The 17,876-nt window shown below is 36.8% G+C and overlaps 1 protein-coding gene across 1 annotated transcript in view; it reads right to left on the bottom strand.

The window, feature by feature from the left end:
* LOC120523981 (relaxin receptor 2-like) overlaps positions 1–17,876 on the bottom strand; it is a 345,306-nt gene that overhangs the window by 134,044 nt on the left and 193,386 nt on the right. The window contains exon 9 of the mRNA XM_039745737.1: positions 15,174–15,245. Within this exon, the coding sequence (XP_039601671.1) occupies positions 15,174–15,245 (72 nt within the window). The remainder of the gene's footprint in view (positions 1–15,173; positions 15,246–17,876) is intronic.

Here is a 17,876-nt window from a genome sequence, read left to right as displayed (position 1 = left end):
TAAAATTCAGTGAAATTAGAAAACCGTGTGCCAAAATACCATTTAAATATCAAGTGATTGTACAATATATGGCTTTTGTAACATGTGGTGGTTATGGAAGTTTAAGTCAGGAGCCATTTGGATTTGAAAAGGCATATTTCTTTGATTGTACTTAACCATAATTTCAAAAAGTGTGTGCTTTTGAGGCTAATATAAAAGGCTATTTGGAGAAACAGTTGTCAGATTCCATTAACCTCCACTGACCCAGGGCCACCATGTTGTTTGCGTTTCACAGGTATTCTTCTGACATAAAGATTAATGGTTTCCTCCACATTCCCCTCATGAGAAGTTTAGCCAAAACTGAACAGATTCCAAAGTAGTAATGTTGCAACAGATGATAATGATTAAAGTCTTGATTACAATAAACAGTTTTCAGGAAGTGCGACATAATTTGAATTAGATTTCAGCGTCATAAATTAAGGTGAATATTCAGTACAGAATGTGAAGTACACAGTGTGCAAATGTCTTTCATTTTTAATGAGGTTACTCATTGCCCTCAAAAATCTTAGTATTTGAGTATATGTCCTTAACTTACCTAAATGACTATTTTTACCTTATAGAGAATTCAGCATTTAGCATTTTTGCACTCTTTATTCTATGATTTAAACATTTATTGTTGAATAAAAATACATACAATTCATAAATGGGAAAATTTTGGATTTATTAGGTGAGTCAGTTTGGGCTAGATAGCCACTGGTTGTCTGTCCTTTTTATATTTATATGTAAACAATATGGCCATTGTTCTCTTAAGTTATTAATAATAAGTTTATAAGTTATAAGTTTTATTTATGAAAAGCAGAACAGTTTGCAATTGGAGTACCACAAGACTTTGTTACATTTACTTATTGTTTTCTGAGCAGAAACTTGATAAGTTCGGAATTCATCCTCTGTTTATAGAGGGCAACATTTGAGTTCTGCTTCTTTTGTAATATTTAGGTCAGACTCATTAACAAAGTGTAGAACAGGCAATGAAGAATATTAGCCTGTAATGTATATATTTAATTTAAACTGATCTGAATTTGTTGCTTTGCAAACACATGTGCTCTGTTTCAGATTTCTGTTTCGGTTTGTTATTTTTGTCCTCAGTGAATTTAAAGCTAAATAACTTATTGAATGGCATTTCTCTAAGTTATTATTCTCACACTGCAGGATGGCCAGCCAATTTGAAAATACTGTAGAAAAGCAAATAATGATTTAATTTTGACCTAATTTCAAATGAAAGAACAAAATAATGTCATTATATTTTATTTTTTATAACATTATAAGATAAGTAAAATATTCTGCCTTTTTTGCTTTCATTATTTGGAAACATTGCATTTGTATTTACATATTTAAAGGGTGCCTTTATCCAAAAAGGTTTATAAATCACAAGCACATGAAACTGAGATCAAGAGGAAGTGCACAGTCATAGGTACTTTGGTATTCAAGGAGGTGTATAACACATACATTCGGTAAAAGCACATCTATCCACTCATGCATTTTTTCACTTCACAGTGAAAAACATATACATAGACTATACTAGATGTCTTTCTCTATGCAGTGATGTGAAAAGCTGAAGGAGCTAAAAAAAGAACAAGATGGCACACATCCACAGTCAGCACTGTACCAGTTTGCAGCTACACACACATTTTTAGGATTGCAAAGAGTGCAAAAGTACATGAAGAAAAAGCCATGTTGACAAGTAAACAACATGAGACAGAAGTAGAAGGAGAAAAGCCATATAGACATAAGGGAATCCAAGGACCTGGAGCAGCTAGAAAATACATGCAATCACCCGATTCTGTTCTCCATATTCCTTATATACTCCTCATATACTATACATAAATTCTGTATAAATCTCAATTTTCTCATATACTAATTATATATATATATAATATAGTTGCTTGTGACTGCTCCAGGGGCCTCATGCATAACGCCATGCATATACGTAGAATTCACATTCTAACATGGTGTGTGGACAAAAGCGGAAATGTGTTTACTCACAGAAAATCAAGAAGCATAAATCTGTGCGTTCGCCAACTTGCACGTTCTTGCACTCCTTAAATCCTGGTCAGTGTGAAAAGTAAAGCAGGTGCACAAGCCTACTGTCTTTGAAAATGCAAATCAATATAAATAGCCCTTAGCTCTGCTTTGTGCGAAAAGGCAATGGCAAAAGCACGGGGGAAATAGAAGAATTTCAGCGAATACCAAGTGGAGGGAAGGAAAAAAGGATTATTTTTTGGTTTAAACAGTGGTATAAACAACAAAAGGAAGTTGATTGAGTGACATAGAGTGTCGGAGAAACTCGAAAGCTCAAGTTCACAAAGTTGCACAGTGCCCAAAATAAAAAAGAAGTTGTCACATATCAAAGTCGCCGTGAAAAGGCAAGTTGTAGCCCACCATCTGAGTGTCATATGAAAGCTTATTAAGGTACAGAGGAAAAGAAATAGGTACACAGTGGGGAAAAAGCTTTAATCTCTAAATTTCCACTTTAATCACAGTTTATTTTGTCATTAAAGTAGAACATCATAAACTTCATCTTAAGATCATTTAATTTACTAGTTTCTCAAATCCCATCATAATTAAAGTAGCACATTAAATGCTTTGTTTTGTATTTGATCTTCTATGTGCTCTTATTTGTGTGAATCGCTACGTGCTTCTGGGCTTTCTCTTCCTCCAACAGGACACAGAATCCATTACATTCGTGAAATTACAGCTCTCTGAATAATTAAAATACTGAGATGTATACGTGATATCATTTTCATGATGATAGTTAAAGCATGTTATTAAACATGGGAACACGGTGGCGCAGTGACTGTTTATATCTCACGCAAGATGCTTGCTGCGCTGTGCACGACCTTTGATGAAATAATTTATTGTAGCAGTACTGTCTCTTTCAAACGTACTAACCCCCAATTCCTGTCCTTACTTTTCTTTCTCCAAATACCCAATCACCACACAATTAGCTCTGTAATAGATGTCAAGTCTTCTGTAAGCTTAGAACGCTGATTCTTCAAAACTTTTAAGGAAGATTGAAATATCTTCATAGTATATGTTTAATTATTCTATCTATCTATCCTTCCAGTGCCACGTCAGCACCAGCAAGAATACAGCGCGAGGCAGGAATAATCCGTGAATGAAGCGCCAGCTCCTCACTAGTCCTCACATGTTTAATTATTGAGAATATAGATTATTTAAATAACATTAAAGTTTTGTCAATATAATATAATAAACATATTTTGCTGCATTTCATCTTAAAAATGATATCGTCATCATATGTAAATACTCGCTTTATAAAGTGGCTCAGGTTGTGCAATATTATAATTGTAGTGCTAGTTTACAGTGAGGTAATTGTACTTATAAGTACAAACAGTTCTACAAGGAGCACTTGATGGACTGATTGAGTGCATTTATAGTTCTTGGGATGAAACTCTTTCTGAACCGCGAGGTCCATACAGGAAAGGCTCTGAAGCATTTGCTGTATGCAAGCAGTTCAATAGACAGCATGGCTGAGGCAGCGTGTGTTTGAAGCTGTATACCAATAATTCTCTTTCCGATCAGCTGCTGTAGAGCTGTGATTTCCCCACTCAGATACAGTAATCCCTCCTCGATCGCGGGGGTTGCGTTCCAGAACCCCCCGCGATAGGTGAAAAAATCCGCGAAGTAGAAACCATATGTTTGTATGGTTATTTTTATATATTTTAAGCCCTTATAAACTCTCCCACACTGTTAAAATTATTAGAGCCCTCTAGACATGAAATAACACCCTTTAGTCAAAAGTTTAAACTGTGCTCCATGACAAGATAGAGATGACAGTTCTTTCTCACAATTAAAAGAATGCAAACATATCTTCCTCTAAAAAGAAATGCGTGTCAGGAGCAGAGAATGTCAGAGAGAGAAAGAGTGCGAGAGAAAAGCAATACGTGCTGTTGGGCTTTTAAGTATGCGCACCGCGATAAAGCGGCCGCAAAGAAGAGAGCAATGTGAAGGTAGTCTTTCAGCATTTTTTACTGGAGTGTCCCTATCCTCTAGGCAAACAGCCCTTCTGCTCACACCCCCTCCATTAGGCGCAGAGAATGTCAGAGAGAGTCAGAGACAAGCAAACAATCAAGCACAGAGCAGGATGCATATCGTATATCATTGAGGAGTTTTATTTAATATGTAATACATGCTCTGATTGGGTAGCTTCTAAGCCCTCCGCCAATAGCGTTCCTTGTATGAAATCAACTGGGCAAACAAACTGAGGAAGCATGTACCATAAATTAAAAGACCCATTGTTCGCAGAAATTGGCGAACCAGCGAAAAATCCGTGATATATATTTAGATATGCTTACATTTAAAATCAGCGATGGAGTGAAGCCGCAAAAGTTGAAGCGCGATATAGCGAGGGATTACTGTACAGTAATATAGAAATACTTCGAGTGGTGCAGTGAGATTAATATGGAAAAAAGATGATCCACAGTGGTAACCTCTAACGGGAGCAGCTGAAAGAAAAAGAAGAAGGTGCAGTTTGAGTAACAATGCTAAAGCAGCTATTGTATTTAGAATAGTTGGACCATTCTACGGACCATTATATTGTTACAGGTTAATTGCAATCAGATGCATTAAACTAATAAACAATATGCGGCTAATTTCAGTGTACAGTATTTATAAAGCTGCGTCAGGGATGTGAGTCCAAAAAAGAAAGGGAAAACACACGGAACAGTAGCACTGCTTTGACGCTGGTTGCCGCCAGTCTGCAAAACTGAGCTCAGAACTTGTTTACGCCAGGTTATGAGCTACCGTGGAAATGGGCGTGGCTTTACGCCAAGTTTAGGTTTACTTAAGGTTACTTATGTTTTAGTGCTAACAACTAACAACAGAGATGCAGTCTGTACAGTTAATCAGCAGCTCAAGTCAGGATATGCTAAACTGAAGTAGTGAGTCTTTAGCCGGGATTTAAAACCTGAGACCAAAGGGGCATCTCTTATAGTAACAGACAAACCATTCCACAGTTTAGGGGCCCTGTAACTAAAAGCTCGACCTCCCACTGTTATTTTATTAATCCTTGGAATCATAAGCAGACCGGCATCTTGAGATCTTAATGTGCCCTCTGGTTTGTAAGTCATGATAAGTTCAGACAAGTAAGCCGGACCTTGGCCATTTAATGCTTTATACGTTAAAAGGAGGATTTTGAAATCTGCCCTAAACTTAACTGGGAGCCAGTGTAAGGATTTAAGAACCGGAGTTATGTGTTCGTATTTTCTTATTCTTGTAATAATTCTTGCAGTAGCATTCTGCTCTGTACTTGTAATATTTCTATTTCACTACGATATTGAGGATTACTTGTGTTCTGTTCTGTGTATTGCATTGTATTTGCCCCCTTTTTGTGACACTCACTGCATTCCCAACCTACCTGGAAAGGGGTCACTTTTTGAACTTTTTGAACTGCCTATCCCAAGGTTTCTTCCATTTTATTCCCCTAAAAGGGTTTTTTGGGAGTTTTTCTTGTCTTCTTAGAGAGCCAAGGCTGGGGGGGTTGTCAAAAAGCAGGGCCTGTTAAACCCCATTGTGGCACTTCTTGTGTGATTTTCGGCTATACAAAAAAAAATTGTATTGTATTCTATTGTACAGCACACAAGCCTGAAAACACTCTACAGACAATCTTTTTCAATTCCAAATGCAAAAAATCAACCACAGAGACAAGAAACAAAGTTATACAGCATTCCATGAAGTGGATGTTCAGCTGTATATGTGAGACAAACATCTGAAACACTCACAGTACATATAGAGGAACATCAAAATGCCATCAGAAGGAAAGAACCACGATCTCTGATATTCACACATACAAGCTGTACCAGAGACACATTTCACTGGGACAATGTGAAAATAAAATTCAGGGCTAATACTAAGAGAGCTGGCTGAATCATGGCTATTAAATGAAAACACCATTAATAGACACTTGGATTTCAACCCAGCATATGCAGGCTTAAAAAGAAGAACACTCAAATAATAAAAAAGACCTTATGAGCAACATCTTCTGAACTCCGCCTTATTAATCGCCCTCTTACAACCCCCCTCCCCATTTGCTATATATTGCCTTTGATTCCTGGAGGTCTAAACATTTTCCTTTAATCAATACACCTGGTAGGTTGTCAAAAGCTAAAAAAACAACTATTTTAAGAAACATGACTCATTTTCTCTGTTTGAGGATTTGCTGCTCCTAATTTAGGGAAGGGACCAATATGTATTCATATACATATATACTGCAGCTCCTGAAGCAGTGAGGAAATAAGAGCAACCACTTTATTCTGTTATGTTCTCCATGTTCTATATATAAATATGTAATCTATAAAAAATCTCTATTATTCATATATAGATATTGGTCCACTCCCTATAAACTGTTGTGGCAGTGCTACTTAAATGGCCTACAAATCCCAGCAGCCCCGGTAGTATTACACCATTGGGTAACTTCAGAGTGGCATAGGGGTTGCTGGGAAAATGAATGATTATGCACTATGTTTGAAAAGGAGCCAAAAGACCACGAAAAGGATTGCAATCATCTCTGTCTATTTGTTTCTATACTTCACTCCTATTGGCTTACAAATACAACCACAATGGATTGCAGATCTTTTTGGACATAAGTGCTTGTCCTGTGCTTTTTTGTGTGATTTTGTCCTGGTTTGAAACATCTTTGTCTGGGGAGTGCTCCTAACCACACCAAATTTTCACACAGCAACTGGATCCTAGTAGGACAAGACTACACATTTCATTCAGAGGGCTGTTCACATGGGTTTTCCATTCTTCTCACCCTCGTCACCTGCACCTTCTGTTCTGAACTGTATTTGGACTGTGCTGTAAGAGTCGAATGTTTATTGTCTAGTGCCTATTGTTTTGTTCGGTTTAAATTGTGCAGTGTTAGGCGCAATATAAATAAAATGTATTATTATTATCATTACTGTTTGTTTAGTATTTATCTTCACTGGGAGGATTAGGGTGGGGGTTTGCATACATGTGATGTGTTTATCGATTATTTTTTGCTTTTTTCGTTTAGTTAATATATTTTGTGTCTATTTATACTTTTTACTTGTCATTGTTTTTGAGTGTGGTAGCCGGGTCAAGGCTGATTAAATTCCTGGGGGTCCCAAAAATAAAATAAATGAATGACCACTTTAAAATAAGTTCGAAACTGAGTGGCTCATCCCGACTTCTACACTCTATAGCTTTTTCCACCAATTTTTCTTTGATGACGTCAGTTCCAGCCCAGATCTACTGCTGCTTTTCTGCTATCTTGACACGGATGAATGAATATAATCCTAAACTCAACCTCACCAAATCTACTATCTAGTAACTGACTTCTGCTTCTTAAACCACAGACCCTTCTGAAAGCACCGTACTCTCTCTCCATTGGATTCTCTTCAGAATGTTGCTGTAACTCTCAATGAGTCTTATTCAGTCAATACGTTTCTTTAATGGCCCAGTCTTGTCTTTTAAGGAAGTGTCCGGGAAACATTCCTAAACTCAAAATCTTGTATTTGGATTAATTTAGCACAGTTAGTCAGACTTTCAAGAATTCATCAGCGTGAGACTGATATGAAGCAAGTGAGAAGTCCATGTAACTTTGGTGTATAAGACTAACCTTTTGAGGTTTGATGAGATAGAATACGCCAAGCTGGGGCTGCCCCTTTTCTCAGATCTTTCTTGCATTGCCTGATATTAGTTATTAAGGAGTTTTGTTGGGTTTGTCCAGTCTTTGAGTGTCTTTCCTGTCCTCACCTGGGAAATTCAGACAGTGAATCTGCTGGGGTTCCAGGCATGCAAGCATGGCATGCAAAATCCCTTCACAGTGTTAACCTCCACATTTCGCAAATTGTATACACAAAAGGGGCTAATGGTTTTCATATTCTGAACATACATGAATATATTTTTAAACCCCATCTCTGGGTCACAGTCGTCCTACCACATATGTTTAGAAATAAGAATTCCAAAACAGTACAACAAACACAATAAGTACACAAAACAACATAATTATTTTGCCAGTCTGCAGGGTCTCACAGTTAAAAGGTAATTTGTGTAGCTTGCCCATCTTATTAATGCAAACTCAAAAAAAAATAATTCTTGCGGTTTAGCCAAGAACATACATATCCTGTCCAGTTAACAGCTTTGTTTATTAAATCAATAAAAAAATTAAATAAAATGGCAGACTGAGCAAGTAGCTTCTTGTTTTGATGATAATAGAACTCGACACACAGTGTAAACTATAGCAAAACCAATTATTGTTAACTTCCAATTAATTACTAAATTTAATTTTCATTTCTCTAAATAAAAGTAAATGTTTATCTGGTAAACCATTCTTAATATGTTTGCTAAAAAGTCCCTTGCAGTGCTTATAAAGCTCAAGATTACTAGAACAATAACATTCTGTTAGCATGACTGAGGCTGTGCAGGACTCAGAGTTTACATCCCACTCGGGTCCCAGTTGCTCTAGAGTTTTCACATTCTCCCTGTGTCTGTGTTGACTTTTTCCCAAGGTCTCACATCCCAAAAGGTGGTCAGGCTAAGTTAGATGGCAGCTCCAAATGGATCTGGTTTATTGGAGCAGGATGTTTCACCTAAAAAATTAAGAAATTTGACAAACGAGAAGAGGCCATTCAGTCCATCAGGCTTGTTTGTTTAGCTCATAGCTAAGCTGTCCCAAAATCTCATCCAGATTCTTCTTAAGGGTTATCAAGGTTGTTGCTTCAAATGCGTTAAAGCAGCATGTCCTGGAATGAGTTGGTTCCCCATCCAGTGTTAATAAGATTAGATAAACTTTGTTAGAACTTTGCAGAAATATAAAAAACAGGGATACAGACTCACAGAGCAAATCACACAGCCAATCAATGAATCATGTATATTGTGCAGAGATTGCAAATGAAGCTAAAATTGCAAAATGAAATTAGAGAATCAACATTTAGTTTGGGTGTCAGCTAGAAGCATTGAATTACCTGATAGCAGCTGTCAGAAAAGCCCCCCAGAGGTGCTTCTTAGCACAAATATGCAGAATGAGCCTGTGGCTAAAAGTGCTCCAAGACAGCGCCTCCTGGAGGGGATTTTACTTGATGGCATCCAATTCCCATTTTGTGCCCAAAGCTGCAGCTGTAGCCCACTCCCATAGTCCTACATTGGTTTGGTATATACTGTATATTGTATACCTACACTGCAAAAATCTGTCAATGGGGTAAACAAAATGTACTTGACAATATTTCTTAAAGTAAGCTAATCATAAATACAATCTTTTTGATAAGTCAATAATTCTTAGAATAATAAAAATAAAATTTAAGATCATGATATAAATACTTTACCACTTGCTCAGATTACATTTTTTGCAGTGTAAATACTGTGGCAGATGGCTAGGACCCATGCCCGGTTGGGATGCCCATTTGACACTGGATCAGAGGGAGCAGTTATGGGATGCACACTACGTCCCCCGGAGCACTTGTCGGCAGCTTCCTGTTGGGCGCCATGGCCACCGCCAGGGGGAGCTGCACGGCCTAACGAGCACATCTGGGTGGGAACACAGCCACATCTGGAGGTGCAGCCAGAAGTAGGTCAATGAGCACCTGCACCACTTCTGGGTGGGCTATAAAAGGGGCCAACAGTCACCACTCTGGGCGCCAGAGTCGTGAGGAGGAGGACAAAGCTGCCTTGGAGGAGTGGAGGAGAAAGAAGAGTGTTTTGTGGTGGTGTTTTCCTTTATTATGGTTTTTCTTTTCTTTGGTGGGTTGGGGACTGTGTTGTGTTGTGGTGAAGAAAAAAAAATTTGTTAATTTTTAAATGTGCCTCTGCTGTCAGTCTGTGTTGTGTAGACGCCTATATAGCACCTTTGCCACAATATTTACATAATACAGTATAATAAAAATTAATGTCATGCTTTATTTTTATGTCTTAAGTTTTTGAAAAAACTGTAGTTTCAGAACTACATGGGTATTTACAGAACTACAACTTGATGTTTAAAAGTATTTTTTTTGGCTTTGGCTTTTATGCTTGTTTTAGAAAGGGTTAACATTGTATTGATATCTTTTTTATGGAAACTGCAATAGTCATGCTGCCTCTAGGCTTAATCAATGCCTTTGTTTAATGCTTTATTAATATAGAGTAAAGAGAAAGGACGACTCAGCATCAATGGGGTGGTGTGGTGTTTATGGCTTTGGACTTCAAGCCCTGAGACCGTGGGTTCAAATCTCACTACTGACTGCGTGACCCTGAGCAAGTCACTTGACCTGCCTGTGTTCCATCTGCAAAACCTAAAGAAATGTAACCAATTTTACCATTAATATTGTAAGTCACTGTGGATAATGGAATCAGTCAAAGAAATAAATGTAAACTTATCCTTCAGTATTTAAACATGACAAACCCTCTTTATTTCTGTTTGCACAATCTGACCAATGTTTAGTTAATTTAAGAAATATGACTGCCCAACATCAAGATATCCTATAAATACTTCCACAGTCATTTTCTGTGGCATGTACTATTAAATTAATTATTTCCCTTGTTATCCTGATTTAGATCACAAAATTAATCATCTCAATGATTAAAGTCAACCAGCAGGCTATTCATAATACCCAATGAATCAGTATTACGACACTTTCTGCTTTGTTGGGTCATTCAATAACATTAATGAGTGATTCTGCACGGTTTACTGCTTTAGCACAGATCATATTTTACACAGTTCTCAGTTTCTGCTTTATTCAGTATACTGTATAGTGCTGGCTTCCCATGACTATAAATCTATATTCCTTGTGTTCACCTTCTATGTGTGCCTTACATGAAACTGACAGCATAAAGAGGAGATTGTGTCATTCAATAAGCTTCTCTAGTAAGGGATTGTAACAGTGAAGTTGTCCCAAAATCTTATCCAGACATGATATTGTATTCAGCCTTTGTGTGAAGATGTGCTTTTTCCAATTCCTTTTAATTCAACTGATATCACTAATCAAAAAAAAAAAAAACTACTGAATGAGCTTCATCAATACTTTTGAAAGGTTTGAAGACAAACAGAGAACTAGGTATCCATGTAGCGATGTTAAAAAAATAATGTGGTTCACTTCACTTCATCTGTTGAGGTCTCAGCCCAGAGACTCCTCATCACACTGTCAAGTGCTGCAATTTCTTTTTTGTATTGTGATGACCAGAACTGCACACAGCATTCCAATCTGAACAGATCATATATTGATTTATATTTAATGTTTTTTTTTTTCAAAATGGCATAGTATATATATATATATATATATATATATATATATATATATATATATATATATATATATATATATATATATATATATATATATATATATATTATTGCTCTAATTAATATTGTTTTATCAGTATGCTGCTACTAGAGTATGTTAATTTCACCTTGGGGATTAATAAAGTATCTATCTATCTATCTATCTATTATATAGTGCCTTATCTATCTATCTATCTATCTATCTATCTATCTATCTATTTTTATTTATCTTTATAATTGCCTTTGTTTGTTTCCTATCAAAGGAGAATATGGTAGCAATAGAAAACCCTAATTCCTTTTCAGAGTACATAATTAAAGTACAAGAAACAATAGATCCTCTGTAGGAGTAATTTATAAAACACTTTAGGTATCTGTAAGCCACTTCTGCATTCATAAAGTCACAAGATGTGATTAGTAAAATATCATTTTAAAAGTTCAGGAAATACTTGATCAGTCACTGAGAAAAATAAGGCTCCACCTTGGCATCTGAATTACCACCATGATTCTACCATTGTCTATCACTTAACAAACAGATGGATGTGAGAACTAATTGCAGACTCGATGAAATGTCCCACAAAAGACAAAACCATCTAAACACCGCCTGGTGTGAGCGCCCAGAAACAACAAAATGACAGTTCAGTTCTGACTTGGAGACAAAACACATTACCCGTCATTTGTCTGTGCAGCAATGGGCTCAAAACCTAAAAAGACAACACAACAGTTTCCAGATATTTGAGCAAGGTGACAAAGAGCCACCAGAGTGGCCTATGAGCAGGTAGGCATGCATTTGAAAAGATGGCAAACATGATATTTACTGTATGCTTGCTGATTTAAAAGTACTTGCCTAATCTTGTACCAGAACTCTTATGGCATTTGAGAACTTCCAGGAATGTGACAATGACCTTTGCAGTTGCTTTCCTAGACCACCTGCCTCAACCAAATCCAAAATCTATGGGATGAGACAGAACAAGCTATTTAGAATAAACATTACAGAAGTTTTCATCAACTATGGGACACACTTAAGTTGATATATAGGCCAGCAGCTTGTTCTTGCCTTGTGCCTGGTGTGATCTGGTTGGAATCCAATGAATGAAGGCGCATGCCCCAGCTATTCACAAAACGGACTGCAGTGGATCTTTAAAGTAAGGAGAATGCACAGTGAGGGCTGGGTGCTCTTTTGGCCTTGGGACCCTTGCAGATTTTCTTTTTTATCCATCATAACTGGATATTTTTTGGTCCTCCCAGCCATCTGACCTTATCAACGGACTCATATTTAGAATCTTACAACTTGATATTTTAAATTAGGACACTACCCTTCTACTAATTATACTGTATATGTAAGTTTTTATAAGATCATATGGATTTATATTTATTTATGTATTTTCTTTGTGACTTCTTACATATTTATTCTTTCCTAATCTCATTTGGTTTATCTTTTCTTATAACTTTCTCTTTGATGTCTCATAGAGCACTTTGAGCTACATCCTATGGATGAAAATGTGCTATAGAAATCAATGTTGTTGTTGTATCCCTTAAATTTAGATTAAGCAAGTTCTGAGTTGAAGGTGTACTCTTTCCTCTTCTAAAATTCTAGTCAAGGCTGGGCTCCATAAGTACACTGTAACTACTATGTAATTACCTGTATAAGTACAGTGTAACTATGTGTAATACAAAGTAACATTATAGTTAATTACTCAGTTGTCATTGTTATTCTACTGTTTATATAATTACAATGTAACAATTTATCACTAATCGAAAAACAAGTGTGCTTACATAGTTACATTGTATCTGTACTTTCAAAATGTAATAAAAACATCAGGGTATGTAACTGCAGCTATGTAACAGATGGCCCATGCTCTGGGAAACTGTAATGGAGAATTGCAGTGATAACTTTATAGGTTTTCTATGATATTTCAAGATCTTTTCTAAATGGTGAAAACACTTTTGCAAAATGGTTAAAGCTTTTGCCTCACAGATCCATTATCCTGAGATGGAATTCTGTCTGGAGACTCCAGCAGACCCCCGTGACCCTGTGTTAGGATATAGCGGGTTGGATAATGGATGGATGGATATGTGTGTAACATTTCATCTTGAGAGAGATTAAAGTAGAAAATGAAATGGAATTGCAAATGATTAATCAGTCTTTCACAATGAATAGCTACTGCTTTTCCAGAATTTACTGTTGTGGCATGATTACTACTGACTACTGACTGATCATTGTGACCTGCACTCCGTAATGCAAATAAATTCCTCTGTGCTGATGTTCACTTTAGTCCATGCACGTTTCTTAGTATGCAGCTCGCTCTACATTAATACTGTATATAAGGTGAAACATGAAGGACGATGCACCATGAATAGTGCACACCTTGCAGTAGTCAGCAAGCATGTACAATGTATTGACTACCCTTTTAAAAATAATGGCTCTTTCATGGTACTTTATGGGGTTGTATGATTCCTCAAATAAACTTTGCTTGACAAAGTACCATTTTAGTCAAGGAAGCCTTCCTTGTATATAAAATTGTTTCTTTGTTCTTTGAAAAGTTTCCTAATATGTGCACAAAACAGAAAGGTTATGGAGGAGGATGCTAGCAGATGAAGATAACCCAAGCGTAGTCTCTATTATTGTACTGTGTATCATCTGGTTATACAGTAATTATTTATTAAACATATTATGGATTTAACTAATTAAAAGTTCTTTCTGGAACCTTCTTGTCAATGGTTCTTTTAGGAAGCAAAAATGGTTTCCCTATGGCATTGCTCTGAAGGAGCACTCTGGCACCTTTATTTTTAAGAGAGTCATATTTGATAGGTTACAGCATATGGATGCCAGAGGGCACTCCAGCTCCCCAAACCCCCAACACAAGCAGGCATGGACACAAGTTAAAAGCACAAAGAGTCTTTTACTGTGGGAAAACTCTTCTTCAGCAAGCGTTTCCCACCACCACAGCCACAAGTACAATAAAACACTGAATTGTGCACAATTCATTGTCTTTCTTTCTCTCTCTGTCTCTCGTAGCCTCCTCCACTTCTACTCACAAGTGTTGTCCACCTTCATTCTGACTCTGACTTGTCCTTGTGAGGCAGGAAGCTCCTTTTACAGTCTTCCAAAAACTTGGCACAAAAGCACTTCTGGGTGAGATGGAAACCCCACCCCAGTCCATGCAGCACCTCCTGGCATCACCCACAGAACCCAACAGGGCTACGCTGAGGAATTCAATGTCCCATGCTGCCCTGTGGGAATCCAAGGCACCAGTGCAACCCAGGGGTCTGCCATCTAGAGCTCCAGGGGCTATCCATCAAAAGAGGTACTTACAACCCAGTAAAACTCCTGCATAAAGCCAGTCACCCAATTTAAATCTAACTGAGCATGCCTTCCATATGCTGAAAAGAAAACTTAAAGGGACAAGCCTCCAAAAAAGCAGGAGTTGAAGATGGGTGCATTTGAGGTTTGTCAGGGCATCACCAGAGAAAACTTCAAGCAGTCATTGCATGCGAGGGATAAGAGACAAACTACTAAATACGACTGCTTTAACCGAGCTGCCATTGCTGTGTCCCAAATATTATGGTGCCTTGAAATGGGGGGAAACATGTACAGTAGAAAAAGTGTAATTTCTAAATGATGTGACTGAAATTTAGGCAAATACCCTTAAATGAAAGTGTGCACTTTAATCATGTTTGAATTGTGTGATTTGTACTTTTTAATTGTGGAGTAGAGAAGTAAATCAAGGAAAAATGTGGCTTTGTTCTAAATATTATGGAGGACACCGTATAAATGAATAGTGAAAGGTATCCATACAGGAGGAATAACTCCACCTAATCATTTTTGTTTCAAATGAATTATAATATTTTCATTTTACTGTAATGAAATGCTTCTAGGATAGACTCTGGCAAATATCACACTTACAAGAAAATCAATGACTGAAGTCCTGTGAACACTTGCTGAGAAATCTTCTTTATGGGGTTGTCATCAAGAATTCTAGAAGAAATATTGACATTCTTAATAATGGAATTATATGACAACTAAAAAAACTTTCTTACATAAAAAGAAAACAAATTGAAAATTTTGATTTCTTAATGATTGATGAATAAGAGGTCTGTCAAATAGGTGTGTCAAAATGTCCAATTCACTTTTGTAGATCATGACTGTTGTCATTTAGCAAATATTGAGATATGCTAGAGCTAGATTAAGATTTCAAAAAGTAATAAATTAGTCTAACTAGGAGAATATCTTCAATTTAGGAGACAACCATTTCTTTTGATCATCATCTCTTCACACATTTGTGTACACCTGTTATATCAGTTTAGTGCTGAGATGAACTTGTAATCCATCCAGGACTGATTTCTACCTTTTGTCCAGTGCTTCTGAGATAGACTCCAGCCCTATGACACTCAATTGAATTAAAATGGTTGGAGGTTTCTAAATTTTATCAGTTTAACTTTCAGAAGGTAAAGTTCCTGCAATTCTTGCTTTATTGCTCAATGTAAACTGATATGTTACAATGCAAACTGCAGAAAACCTATGGAGACAAAAACACTTACTGCTTCTGATGTTATTATGTAATCATTTGAAATTTTTATTAACTTATTTAGATTATACAGGTGACCCAATTATTGCAAAAGAATATTATTCTTTAGAATTTATCATTGAAAATGTATATTATCGTAGCTAGTATTTTTTAAGACAGATTTATTGAAATTATCACTTTAAAGGATAAGTTCAGTATTTTTCAATTCAAAGTTGCTTCTTCACAAACATGGTATGTACGATTCATTTGCCAATGAAAACTGTGTTTCGAAGTCCAGTGATTTCCATAAATTAAAAAAAAATATCCTACTTGTCCTCACGCTTTACAATGGAGGTAATAGGGCATGAAGCACCATTGGAAAATAAAAACCTAAAACTTACTAAATACATCCATTTTTAGTTTAGATCAAAGAAAACATGTCTTCAGAGTTTCTGATGCATGAAAATAATCTCTGTATCGTGTATTCCTGGAACTATTTTTCTTGAAGTAAGGATACGTTTTCTATTGGTATGTGTGAGATCGCACGTAAATATGAAAGTAAATCAAAAACAAAACCAACCACAAAATGTTTACTGTGATTTGGAAGAAACCACTTCCTGGGCCAGGGTGAAAGGTTAGCCAAAGACTAAAAGTTTTGAGATAGGGAACAGTTGTTTTTTTTTTTTTTTAAACGGCTCAGTCTCGTAATATTGGTGTTTTTTGTAAAGAGCTGACACACATATGCTCCTTTACAATGTGTGTGCAATAGGAAGATGTCTATCAATTTTGAAAATTGGACAAATTCATAACTTTTAAGGCTTTTGTTGTCGTATAACCGTGCCCCATTACCTCCAATGTAAAACACCATTGCAGGCGAGATATTTCATAAAATGTCTAGAAATCACTAGTCTCTGAAACACAATTTTGCAGGCCGAATGCTTATATACCATGTTTGTGAAGAAATCACTTTCTTTTTTTTTGGATTTTATTGATTTTAATAACAAATAACACTCCATACAAATAAGTCAAGTTTTATAAGACTTGGTTCAAAACAAATCAACCCCCACCCATGAGAAAGAGAGCTAGGCCAGCAGAGTAAAACTTTAAGTTAGTAAAAATAAGTAAATAGATAAATGAATGAATAATAAAAAGGAAAAAAAGGAAAAAAAGAGGAGAATCTGCTTCCTCAATTAAAATCCATTCATTATCCAACCCGCTATATCCTAACTACTGGGTCACGGGGGTCTGCTGGAGCCAATCCCAGCCAACACATCCAAGGCAGGAAACAAACCCCAGGCAGGGTGCCAGCCCACCACAGGGCACACACACACCAAGCACAATTTAGAATCCCCAATGAACCTAACCTGCATGTCTTTGGACTGTGGGAGGAAACCGGAGCACCAGGAGGAAACCCACGCAAACACGGGGAGAACATGCAAACTCCACAGAGGGAGTACCCGGGAAGCAAACCCGGGTCTCCTAACTGCGAGGCAGCAGTTCTACCCACTGCGCCACTGTGCCGCCCCTCAATTAAAATGCTTATTCTAAAATGTTATTGATGTAAATATAAAACGCCATTGCAGGTGAGATATTTAGATAGATAGATAAATAGATAGATAGACAGACAGACAGACAGACAGACAGATAGATAGATAGATAGATAGATAGATACTTTATTAAGGGGAATTTCTTAAAATTTATAGAAATCGCTAGTCTCTGAAACACAATTTTGCATGCCAAATGCTTGTATACCATTCCTGTGAAGAAATAATTTTGACTAAAATAACCAAACTTATCCTTTAAGTGATTTGCTATCGTTAGGGCACCTTATTATGTTTTGCAGAAAATAAGAAGGAAAGGGATCTCTCTTAGCCTGCCTGAACAAGTTCTAACCCTCCTGCCAGTATGGTGGGGTGTGTAACACATTGCGTCACCTCTTTATTCCATCAATAACTACTCTTATTTCCACTTTCCATGACTGTCTCTAGCTTCACTTCCTCCCACTTTGTCCTTCTATGTCAACCTCCACCTTAATTTATGCCATGCCAGCTCCATGTTAACTAATGGACTACCTGGAAGGTTAGACACATTGGTAGAGAGAG

This window comes from Polypterus senegalus, chromosome 2, assembly GCF_016835505.1.
Source record: "Polypterus senegalus isolate Bchr_013 chromosome 2, ASM1683550v1, whole genome shotgun sequence".
Classification (NCBI taxonomy): Eukaryota; Metazoa; Chordata; class Cladistia; order Polypteriformes; family Polypteridae; genus Polypterus; species Polypterus senegalus.
This window is presented reverse-complemented; position numbering and strand designations above follow the sequence as displayed.